General features: G+C 44.0%; 1 protein-coding gene across 2 annotated transcripts in view; it reads left to right on the top strand.

Moving 5' to 3' along the window:
* The first annotated feature begins 1,236 nt into the window (after window positions 1–1,236).
* OSBPL11 (oxysterol binding protein like 11) overlaps window positions 1,237–12,493 on the top strand; it is a 38,924-nt gene continuing 27,667 nt past the window's right edge. The window contains exon 1 of one of the 2 annotated variants that reach the window (XM_077181680.1): window positions 1,237–1,262. In XM_077181680.1, coding sequence (XP_077037795.1) covers window positions 1,252–1,262 — 11 coding nt within the window. In that variant the 5' untranslated portion in view covers window positions 1,237–1,251. Of the gene's footprint in view, window positions 1,263–1,600; window positions 1,942–12,493 lie in introns of those variants that run through there. The other variant, XM_054636776.2, reaches the window with a different exon arrangement.

Genomic DNA, 12,493 nt, shown 5'->3' with positions numbered 1-12,493 from the left:
CTTTGAATGTCACTGGGAAAGTTGAAACGCGCTGGTAGGAGGTAGGAAGGCCAGGGCAGCTTTCATGGGGTAAAAAGCTGCTACCAGAGGGGTGCTGTAAGTAAATAAACTATTTGTCTGAAAAATGTTCTCCTTTAGATTTTTGCTTCTATGTATGATTCTCACACTGGGAATTTTTAGCATCTTTGGAACACAGTTGTTTACAGTATTGTAAGCTTATAGTAAGAGCTGGAGAGCGGAGGAGGGAGTTTGGATGAGATGAGGATTGGCCTCACTAACCACAGTCATGTCTGGTTCTGCCTTCCTCTTCTTCATGTGCAGATTAATTAAAGTCAGAATGAGGATCCTCTGCCCCTGATTTTAAAAAATAATGCAGCTGCAGTCAGTGAGGCTGTGATTGGCCAAAAGCCATGACTGGCCTGAAAGATTTCACAGAGCCAGATCAAGCTCTCCCAGTTAGACATGCTGGCATTCCATGAAAGAAAAATGCAGTAATTGGAGGAAGAAAAGGAGGAAAAAAATGTGTTTCCTCTCGAGGCTGTGTTGTGGCATTGCTCAGTGCATGAAGTGCTGGGTTTGACCCTGCTCTGTGGGTCTCAAGCAAGATCCCAGCTGTCACATCCCTTCTTGTGTATGGCACAGCTTGGATCCCCCACTCTTATTTTGCAAGGAGAATTCCTGTAGCCCTTATGTGGGAAGATGACTGGAGGTAAGAAGATCACTGTATGGAAATTATAGTGGAAAATATGGTTGCTGCTCGCTGGATGGAATGTGGTGAGCATCCCCGATCTCCCCTTAGATACACAATCTAAGGACTAAACAGAGGTTGGAAGGGACTGGAGACACTGCAGCCAGGCTCGGGCAAAACCCTAGCAGAGGAGGGAACTCGGTGGTACTTTCTAGCTGATAGTCCCCACAACAGCTGAAAACCAACAGAGAAAAAGGAAGATATGCCATTGTTGAATCAGCATCCGTGGTAAAAATCACTCTCCTTGGACTGAAACAGATCTCCATCGCTGGTACTATTGTGATACCCACCCGAAGGTGTGAGCACCCCTCACTGAGATGTATGACTAAAGCCACTCGTGCTCCTCCTGAATGTGAAGAAACAGTGTAAAAGTTATATAAGGTAGGAATATAAAGAGAAGAATATGCAAGTATGTAAGTTAAGAAATGCAGAGAAGTTAGGGAAGACTCCATTGTGACTTCTTGGGATCAGTCGGTGGGTGAACCGCCTTCTCCCCCTCAGGGATGCCTATAAGGTAAGAACCTATATGATTATCTCGACTTAACTTTTGTTGGCGATTAGAGCTTGTTAGTATGTTGCTCTGAATTCGCATACTGCTTTAAACACGTTTTTGCAGTCAGATACTATCACCGACAATCCCTGACCCTTAACCCGCTACAATTTTATTGTTACTCCGTAACCTGTTAAGGCGAGTCCTCCCGGAGCGCTGACAGCCTGATCAATTATTAACGCTTTGAGGAAATCTCCCCTTTTTGGCGTCACACACGAGTTTCATTCGGTTCCGAAGGTGTGCGAGCGCTGCCCGCACTAAAGATGGCGGCGGCGCTGACCCGGAAGGGGCGGTGGGGCCGGGCAGGGTGAGGGAGCGGGAGGGCGGGATCGCCCATCCCGGCGCGGCCGTGCGGGAGCCCGGCCAGCCCAGCGCGGCCAGCCCGGCCCAGCCGAGCGGGGCGTGGGGGTGCCGGCGGCCGCCGCCATCGCAGCCCGCATGGGGTGGGCTCGCTCCGTGCGCCGGGGCCGGGGGCGCCGCTGAGGGGCGGCAGCCGCGGCGCCATGCAGGGCGCGGACCCGGCGGCGGCCATGAAGGGGCCGGAGGGCGAGGGCAAGACGGAGCCGCTGCCGGCGGCGGCGGGGCAGAGCGGCGGCGGCAGGAGCGGCGGCGGCCGCGGCGGCAACAAGGGCTGGCAGTACAGGTGGGCGTGAGGCGCGATGAGGGGCGGCGGGCCCGGAGCTGCCCAGCGCGGGTGGGCGGCGTGGCCGCCCTGGCTGCGGCAGCGCTGGAGCCCCTCCGGCACCGCCGGGGCGCGGCACGGGGGACGCGGCTCCCTCGCTCCCTGTGCCCACCATCCCTGGGGTGCCCGCGGGCGGGCGGCTCCCGTTCTCCATCAGCGTAAAGCTACCGGGGGATGATGTGCTTTTGCTCCTGCCTCTCAGATCCTCTTTTCCCCTCGCAGAACGTGGAGACCTGTTTAAAGTTGTTGGAGGCGTTTCACCCCTTTCCAGCCTTTCCAAAAAAAAGCCAAACTTTGTGCCGAGTGTTAGATCTTTTTAAAGAACTTAATGGCAGTCATTAATTTTTTTTATTGATGCTTTCTGTTAGTTGCTGGTAGCAAAACTGAGTGTGCACGGAGTTTCAGTCTTATCTAACTTGTTTTAAGAACGGCGTTGCTTAGCATAAATCAGGGTGATTACTCAGGTTCAGCAAGTCAGCAGAAGGGAGCAGAGAATGCCGGAGAAGCTGAGCTCACGGCATTAGTTTGAATTATTTGCCTGTGTGTTCGGGAGACTTGAGGGTTTCCATATGCTTTTTTTCTGCTATGCTTTCTGTTTGAACACATCCCCCCTCACACGCTGGTAGCGGGCTCTACAGCATCACCCGCGAGGTTTCCGAATCCCTGCTCCCGGGTCTCTCCTCCTTGGCTGGAGTTCTGCCATGTTGCTGTTGAAAATGCTGCTGTTGTGTGAAGTTTGCCCACTTCTCCTTCCAATGGAGACTCTCCAGAGCCGTCATCTGCCAGCCCAGATGGACTGGCTCGCTGTTTGTTTGCTGCGTGTGGGGACCGCAGAGCCGGAGCGTGCTACGGACGGACGGAGGGACCGGGCATGGCCCCGGGACACGGGCACCCAGGACCGGGATGGGCGGGCACCGAGCGCCCTGGAGCTTTGGGAACAGCGCGGCCAGCGCTGAGAATCTGGGTCATGAGTATTTTACTTTTCTGGTGACTAGTGCCGGAAAGAGAAGTGGTGATTTCAGGGTGAATATTTCAGGCTGTTAAGTCGGGAAAGCTAATTAGCAGATGCAGCTCTTGGCTGTTTTAAGCACTGTTTTTCCAGTTGCTTTTTAAACTCTGGGTTCGAGTAGAACTGAATTTTCTAATGAAAACTGCTGTTACTATAACCAAGCACACAATATCCGTGTTTCACTGTGAGACACAGGAGTTACTTTATGCAATCAAAATGGAAATATTTTATATTTTTATGTAGAATTGGAGGCAGTGGAAGGGATGAGATGCCTGATTTGCCTGGATGTCTTTTTAGCTATACTGTGTTTGTGATGGTGGTCACTGGTCAGTGCTGTACAGTGAAATTCCACTTTTTAAAATTATCCATCCAATTGCTTTGTTTCTTCCTTCAGTGCTATGGCTTGTATGACAAAAATTGAACTGACCCCAAGTATTAGCCATTTTCATGGCTTGACAGCTCTAAGTGGGAGCTGTCCTTTTTCTTGTAGCTATCAATATCTGGTTTAATTTGCTCTAAAACTTTAGTGCAGTTTATTTTTTCATTCTAGATCATTTAGAGAAATTTAGTGTACTAATTCTATTATTGTGGACACTTGAGATACCTCACTGTTAATCTCTGCTGTGTTTGGGATCAATTATTTACTCCTACATTTGTCTCTATATCTAATTACCCTCAAAATATCACCTTTCCCCCCTGTCTCCTATTAAGCCCTCCTTAACCAGATGCTGTAGCTTAGTTTTTGATTTATGAATTACTTTTCTGCTAAAATGTATTTGATAAAAGACAAGCTCCTCAGTGAGCTTGTCTAATATACAGGTTTCAGAAACAGATTTTCTGGGAACTTTTGGTGGAAGTTTGACCTTTAACTTTCCTAGCACAGAGTTTGAGCAATGTGTAGTCTCATAGATTGGCAGGAGCAGGATCCTGAAGTACTTGCTCTCCACAGACCACATCTGGTGCAGAAGTTTAGCTCACTGTTTGGTGAAGCATTTGGTCAAAACAGCTATAGCAGAGTTCTCAGACAGTGGGAGCACAGGTACTTGATACTCCAATGCTCCAAGTGGGGAATTAAGACTATGGATAAAAAATAAACCTCCAAGACTGCTGGAACCCGAAATAATGAAAACTGAATTTCTCAAAGAGGTGCAAGGTCATATATACTTGGCATAAATTGAGTATCTAGAAAATAAAAAAAAAAAAAATTAAGCAGGAAGTCTGATTTTGTATTTCTGTAGGGGAATAATAGGGAGATTTTTAAATAACTGTCATAGAGTTAGATCAGATATTTATCATAGTGGAGAAGTGACAACCAGAGACTGCCAGACACTTCAGATGATGTGGAGATAGAGCTGAATCTCCTGTCAAACTTCATGCTTGTAGCCTGTGAATTGGTGAGTTTAGGCAGCCAGCACAGCAGTGGCTCTTCTGAAATTTGTAAGGGATTGGTTTCTACTGAGGGTAGGAAGATGATTTTTTTTTTCATTTACTTAGTAGAAGTTTAGAGTTCTTGAGAAACTGCTCTTTCAGCCATCTGACAGGAAGTGATCTTATTTTCTTGTGAATATATGATCAGGTCAGAGTGTGTCTGAGAACAACCAACCATTGGCTTCATTTTCCTCACTGGGGCAGGAACAGCCTGAGTGTAAACTTGCATTTCAGTAGATAAAGAGAGCTTCAGAGGCTGTGCTACATACTAAATTCTTTAATCCTATCTTCATTTAGGGAAACAATTACCATAAGGTAAGACTTCTGAATAACTTCAGATTGCTGTAAGATTACTTGTAAAGTAGTTTAAGATTATAATATTTTCTTTATTTTCAGCAGTAACCAAGCTGTAAAGTAAGTACAGCCTCACCCACAGAATTACTTGCACTCAGCAGTTCTGCCTTACCTTATGACCATGTTCATTTGGTTTTGCCTTGCTCTGGGTTAAATGAACAAGAGTGCTTTCAAAGCAGTGAGAGAAAGGAGGCAGGTTGGGCTGGTACTTCTGCAACATGTGATTTGTAGTCATTCAAATAACATAAAAATTTCACAACCAGAATGCAGAATCTTCTATGAGCTGAATGGAGAGCTGATCAGAACATGTGCCAGAGAAGTGTAACCAGTCCTGTCAGCCTGGCTTAAGGGGCTTTCAGAAAATTTTGAGAGAAGTGAGTGGCAATCACTGGTTCTTATTTGTCTACAAAATGAAATTTTCAAAGCACTGCAGTTGTCTAGAGAAACAAGATTGTCTTTCCCAGTTGGAGACATAATAATGTGCTGTCCTCTTATGCTTTTCTTAGTGGTTCTGCTCTCAAATGTGTAGATCAATTCTGCTATTAAAAGTATTCCCAGCATTTCTTCCCCTGCCATTAGAAATACAGGTAAAGTGTTCATGAATTTCCCAAATGATTGCTGATTTTGAAGTTTACAAGTTATATTTCAAAACCTATTTGCATTTCACTTCTGCTTGTATTTTTTAGATAGCTATCTTTGTTCCTTATTTCTGAAATGGTTTTAGTATCTGTTCACTATGGATTTAGCCATGTATAGTTATAAAATACTGCAGATTGTGTCTTTTGCTCTTTGTTTAAGGAAGTGAGTTGCCCTTTTTTAGTTGTTCCTGAGAGTTTGCCTGAGTGCTGCAGGGTTACTCACAATTGTCAGTTAGTACAGAAAACCCTTCAGATGAAAGTAGCTTCAAGGAGTAAATTTCCTAGACTGAGAGTATTTTTTTTACCTTGTTTTTTTCTTGCTAGGTGTGACAATGGCCAGTAAGAGGATTCCTCATGCTGGGTGGCTTCTGCTTGTCATTAATTAGTTTATTAAGTTAGACAGATTCTCTTGCAGAATTACTCCATGTGGCTTTGGGCTGGAGAAGGAGGCTGAGAAGAGCAGAGAGAGACTTTTGCCAAAGGGTAACACTAAATGTTTTTTGGTATTGAATGTAAATGGATAACAAATTTTAAACAAGTGAAATGGTTGCCAGTCTTCTTTTGTGGGTTTTAGGGCTTTTTCAGTTGACACTATGCAAATCTCTTCATAAATACTAAAAAAGGGGAGTAAACAGTTACTGACCTTAATTCAGTCTTCTGTGCTTGAGCAGGCCAGCATGTGACAATGTAGCAGAAGAACTGGTAACTGAAACAAGTGAATATATTTTAATTCTGCATTTTGAGATGATCATGAACACTTTTTCATAAAATCATCCAGTAGGAAATGTGTTTTAAAGGCAATGCTAATTTCTAAGTTTGATCCCAGTTGCTGTTGAGGATGACTAACGAGGCTTTGCACTTCAAACATGTAGAAGCAAAGCATGTGAAACTGAGCTAGGCTGTGGAAGCATTTGATTCTCATTTGTGCTATCTTGCAAAAATGATCTAATTAGTAACACTAAAGGGAAAAGTGTCTTGAAACTGATACAATACTGATCCTTGTGTTGGGGGTGTCCCAATGTCAGTCTTAGTTGCAAGATGTACTGAGTGTTCCTAGTTTCTTTGTGTTTCTTGTTCAAGAAGTTTTGATCTTGGGAGGATAAATTTCATCTGTTTGGTCTTTAAAGCTGGAACCAGCTTGGTGAAAATAGATACAAGAGGTGATGGCAGCTCAGTGTTCAACAACATTTGCAAACCTCTCCCTTGCTGGTCCTCTGTTCTTGTCTGGGAATCAAAGGCTGCAGTAGGGTGGTGTGTGCTGACCTAATCAACTGGCTCCTGAGAGCAGGCCAGAATTTAAGCTATGCTCCTTGTTGCTTGCTAAGTAGAAGAAATGTCTCAAACCTTCATGAAAATGTTAGTGTCATCTTAGGACAGTTCTCTCTAACACTGGTACCCCTAGTGCTTCCTTTTTATTACCCATCTCCCTTGTTCTGGTTTTTCTTTTTGCATTGCTTGAAAGAAAATTCTTTGGGATTCTAGGTAGAATTTGTGTATGTTTGCTGGAATCAATTACTGTAACTCCCTTCTTTGTGGTGCACAGCTGCAGAGGGACAGAGGCTGTAATTTTGTGGTGTCACTCCCAGATGGGAGGTCTGGCAAGGTCTGCTCCTGTTTTGATTTTCCCCTGTTCTTGCAGCTCACTTCCTCAGTATCCCACCGTTGTAAGAACCTGCTAGCATTGTCACGTTGAGGTGCCAGCTCCCAAGGGAGATGATGTTTGTACTGGCATCTTTTGGGTTGGCTGATGGCTCTGATGTGAAACCTGTGTCAAAGTGAGTCCTGACCTTCCTTGTTTCTGTTTCTGGTGTTGTGTGGAGATACCTCAGCACTGCAGGACCTTCAGAAAGCCCATGCTGCTCACTTTGTTGCTGGTCTTTTGAGGTGTGGTTTGGAGTGCTGAAGAGATGATTTTCTCAAGTGGCTGCTGTGAAATTCAGAATTTATTTCTGCAATTTGTATGTTCCTTTCAGTAATAAAACTCAGATTAGAAGTGCTGTCACATTTGTTTGATATGCTGGAGGGAACTGGCTGAAAAACCTGGTGCCTGAATTTGTTTATCCTCATTTGACTCTTTGCTTAAAGAGTATATCGTGCTCCTAACACTAATTTAGAAATTCTGCACTTCACATAATTTGCTCATTAGAATAGACAAGAAGCTCATATTTAAAATGATCAGCCAGTTACATCCATCTCAGGATGCATTCTGTGTTATTAAAATATTAAGGTCATCTTTTACCAAACTGATTTTACAGTTGCTAAAGCCCCAGGCACTTCTCAAAAGGCAGGTGAGCCCTTCGTGTTCACACACGTATTTAAACTTGGATAATTGGCGTTGGAGCAGATGTGTCATAAATTGAGAGAAGCAAATCTTGGTGTGAGGGGTACTAAGTGGATACAGTTGGGGAAACAAGTTTGGGTGATTTAAGCAGGAGCTTCATGTTGACTGATGTTCCAGCAGGGAATGGGAGCCCAGGTCCTGAGCCAGGTGACAAGGCCTGGGTTTCCTTCTCCAGCCCTGTGGCTCCTCAGGGAGTGATTATCAAGAGTCCCTCTCTTGCTTCTCAGAGCCTCTCCATGTTGGACAGACTGGGGTGTCACATGTGGGAGTTGGTTCTGGCATCCAGTGTACTTATGTTCACCGTGGGATGTTCACTTGGAGTTCAAATTAAGCTAAAATGAAGAAACACCAATTTTTGGGTAGTGTCTAAACAGCAAATACTTTGTGCAGTCCATGGAATAGATTTCTGCAGGAGTTAATGGCTATTACAAATATCTATCCTTCGCTAAGTGCAAAGAGTATTTTTCAACTTCACCTTTTCTAATGTAATTATGTAGCAGACAGTTAATTAACTGCAGTACAACATTAACATCCTGCTGTGCCACACGCATTCTCTCCCCAGAGAGAAGATGGAAAACAAACTGCATGTGCATGACCTGATCACATTGCTTAATGCAGAAGCAGAAAGCAGCAGCTGCTGCTGTTACCTTATCCTGGGAAGGTTCCTGAGCTGTACTCATCGTTCTGTGAAAATTAAGGCACAAGTGCAGTGAGCCCTGTTTACTTACAGGCCTTGCCTTGACGTGCCCTCTGATCACCTGCCAGCACTGGTGAATTCTTGTAGGGGATGGCTGTCCCCTGGCAGTGCTGCCCCACAACTTTCTCCTTAGGGTGCTTTCAAAGCTTGTACCTTTTCAGATTTTTCTCTCCTGTGTGTGTTAATGCTGAAATGGGAGGGGAGGGCAGGCTGAAGCTGGGTAGGAGAAATGCTGTTTCTTTGTGTGTGTTAAGCTGCCAATCTTGTATTTGACAGACTGCTTTGGAGCTTTTTGCTGTGGGTAAGCATTTTTCCCTTTTTGCTTTCAGTTGTGAATTCTAGAGTTTCAAGGAGGCTGGAAATCTTTGAAGTCTTGGTTAATGTTTAGGTATTGTCAAATTAGTTTCCCAAAAAGCCTGTTTTGCACTGAGAACGTTGGTTACTTTCATTGCACATGGATGTATCAGAAAGCAAGAGATCTGCTGGGCGGAACTGCAGGATGCTGTATAAAGGAGCTGGTTTCTAACCCTGGCTCTGACTTCCTTTGTGGTAATAGTCATATATTATTCAAACTGGTTTTCCCTGGTGATCACTAGCTGTGTTCCTCTTTTTCTTGGAGGACTGTTTTTGGAGCAGTTTGCTCTGATTTTGCAAAACTTTTGCAGGGTCACAGTTGCAGCTGAAATCAGCAGAACCCATGATTTGAATGTATGAATAAAATAAACATTGGACTGCATCTGTCTCAAAATTAGGCAGAAAATTCATTGTGCTTCAGTTCCCTATATCCAAATGGAATTATAATATTTTTGTCCTATTACTGTTCAGTACACAACCCCTTCATAAATGTCCATAGCAAGCACAAGAAAACCACGAGGGTACTCATTATTAGAGCATGAGTGCCAAATGCATAGTACCTCCTACTCATTGCACGATGAAAAGGAGCACTTTTGAATAATTCCTTGTCTGGGAATCACTGGTCCCTTCAAGCACCAAACAAGAAAGTAGCCCTGCTCTCTTTATATATGGTGATAGTCATAGGTGGTTAATGTGTATGCTTTCTTATTTAGAGTTTAAATCTTCCTGGTGTCTTACACCTCAATTTTAATGTAAGAGTATTTTTGCTTGATTTCTCTGTGTTCAAGATTTATGGAATAATTTGGGTTGAGATGGGCCTCTGGGAAATCTCTAATTCTCCTGCTCAGAGCTTCAGAGTTAGAAGATGTCATTCAGTGCTGCAGAATTGCACCACTTTTAATTGTTTGCCAGCTAGACTTTAAACTACTGGCCATTGCTTCTTGAGTCTGGTGGTCCACACAGGCTTTTGCTTGTATTTAGGAATATTTAGATAACATCAATTGACAATAGGCTATTTAAGTGTGTTCTGATTTACTTGAAAGGTGATAATAATTATTATCTTCAGTATTTAACCTGAAATGTTGCAAATAATATTTCAAAAACAATTACAAAGCAAGAGGCTCATCTGAGGTGGCTGATCCTATTTACCTTCCATTTTTAGAGTTTTATTGCTGCAGAGTCCAGAATGGCAATATTGCATATTGCTGGTAGGATAAGAGCTACTAGACTAGAAGAGAGCAGAATGCCTTGGGATGGAAGGTGTAGTAAGCTGAACCATGTTGGACTGTGCCAAAGAGTAACTGAACAATACAGAGGGGGTTTGTTCCACCAGTCTCTGTGGATGGTGTTTACCAGGATCCACTGCTTTCCCAGGTACCACAGGCAGCAGATTGTCCAAAACTGCAAAGGTGCTCATCCATCACTGTTTGCCTTGTATATGTTACATCAGCATTGTTCATTGGGCAGAGCAGCTTTGATTTGACTGCTTGAGCTTTCTGAACCTAGATTTTGAGAGAGTTTTGGATTTTGTTAGCAGTAATGTGTGAAACTGTGCATTCTGGTGTGCTGATGTAAACTGGCAACATAAATAGTAGCAAAGTTGCAGACAACCTCTTCAGAGGCATTAAGGGGAGAGTTCAGACCTTTTGAGGTCCTTGTTTTTTGCATGCTCCAGCTCTAAAATGATACTGGCTAAATCTACAGTTTGTTTTCCACTGATACCATTGCAGCAAAATCTGCTGGGTTGGCTACTGACTCTTAGGTGCAGCTTCAGTTCTGTTCTGCTGATGCAAATCCACAAATAAATTGTCCATCAGTGGAGTTCTTGCTGACTTTAAGTGTTCACCTGTGTGTGAGACAAATTGCTGAGCTGAATGTCACTGCAATTTTTTCTAGGCAGATGTATTTTGAGAAATAGAAACCTCTGTAAATTATAAAGTAGCTAAACAATCAGTTTTATAGTCGTTATGTGAGAACAGTTTTGCTATTTATTAATTAAATATTGTCTCTCTTCTTGCTAGACCACAAAAGTGTTACAGTAGTTTCATTTGTATGTGATTAACCTGTGCCATTAATGCTGAAAAGAGGAGAATGGAATACAAATTTAGTTAAGATGATTTAAAAAAAAAACCCTGTTAGCTAGTATTGATAGAACTCGAGGTGCCAGAACAACTGTTGTGTTGAGAGCAAGGGCTGGGGAGGGTGGGCTGTGGAAGAGCCCCTCACCCCAGGGTAGGGAGGCTGGGCTGCATTATGCTGGAATCAAGGACAGCTGATGGCTCATTTTGGCTCTGCCACACCTTTTCTTTGTGGAAACCCCATGCTGCTCTTCCAATGCTTGTCTGTATTCCCAAGGATTTACAGGAGTGCACGTAAAGAGAAGTTTTTATATCTAATGAGGGGGTGTGTGTGCTGCATACTTGGAGCCAAGTGGTGTTCTGCAGCATCCTCAGGGTCTGCTGTTGATGTTCTTGTCATGGTGTTAGACCTCTTTTCCTTGCACTTGTTTCTGGTTTCTAAATTTATAATTGAGTAGTCCAACACAAGCTGAAGAGCAGGAGCTTTGCTGCCACTTCACAGCTGACTATAGAGCATTCTGGTGAGTTGCACAGCAAGGATAGTTGTTTATCTTTTCTTCCAAAAGCTGTTTGGAAAAGCAGATGTAATTGATTGATGCTTCTGCCTTACCTTGTTGGGTTTACTGGGGAACCTGCTCCTGTATCACAGAGCTGTGGAATTGGAGTGTGCTGAACTTGGTGGTCGTTTCTTGCAGTTGCAGAAGATATGCCTGAAGTGTTCAATGCTGACATAGCTGTTGGGATTTTTTTCCCCTTTCTCTTCTCCACTGCCTACCTCTCTGTGTAAGGAAAAGGGAAATCAGTGCACTGTAGATAAGCACTTTGCAGTGCCCAGTGAGGAAAAAGCAAGCCATTGCCAACAGTGAACCTGTGAGCAAACAGAGATGAGCGAGTTCAGTGAAAATGGTCACTGCTTTTTCCAAACTATAATCGAAATCATTCATTGGTTTGCACTGTTACAAACCTCACTTCTTTATTTCCTTTTTTTTATGCTTTGTCAGCTTTTTAATATGAAGACACTCTCTTTCACCAGGGGTTTGCATCTTGCTGCAAGCTCAGTAGAAAGGAGCATCTTCCCTTGGCCAGAATCCAAAGGCACTGTCCTAACAGTGGTTGTGGCAGCTCTGGAGGCTGGATCAAAATCTTCTGGAGGCTGGATTCTCCTTCAGGAGCCCTCCTTGACATCTTCATGGGCTCCAGGCTCCTGGCCATCCTTCCTGCTGGCAGCAAATCCACACATACTCAGCTGCTGCTTGAAGTCAGGCCTTACGCAAGTCAGTGGGGAAGCCTTTGGCTGCTGTGTTGGGTCTTCAGAGACTTGGCTGCTCAAAGCATCCCACGTGGTGCTGCCTGGGTCCCAGCAAAATTAAAATCATCTGAAGGGCAGTCTTGGAACTGTTCTGTAACTGCTTTCCTGTTGGGTGTAATTTTTGTGCCACTGCTAGGGTTTTTTTTTCTGTGGGGCTTTCATGGAAACCTACCCGTGAGGGGTATGGAAAAAGGTTGGCAAAGCCTTTTGCATTTTTTTAATTGCTACTGCTTCTCAGAGAAAATGTTGGCCCAGGTGTGAGCCTGGGTGTCTTGGCAGAAGCTGCTCAAAGACGTCATTATGGG

Source organism: Agelaius phoeniceus, chromosome 7 (assembly GCF_051311805.1).
Source record: "Agelaius phoeniceus isolate bAgePho1 chromosome 7, bAgePho1.hap1, whole genome shotgun sequence".
Lineage (NCBI taxonomy): Eukaryota > Metazoa > Chordata > Aves > Passeriformes > Icteridae > Agelaius > Agelaius phoeniceus.
The sequence above is the reverse complement of the archived record's forward strand: the minus strand, read 5'-3'. Positions and strand labels throughout refer to the sequence as shown.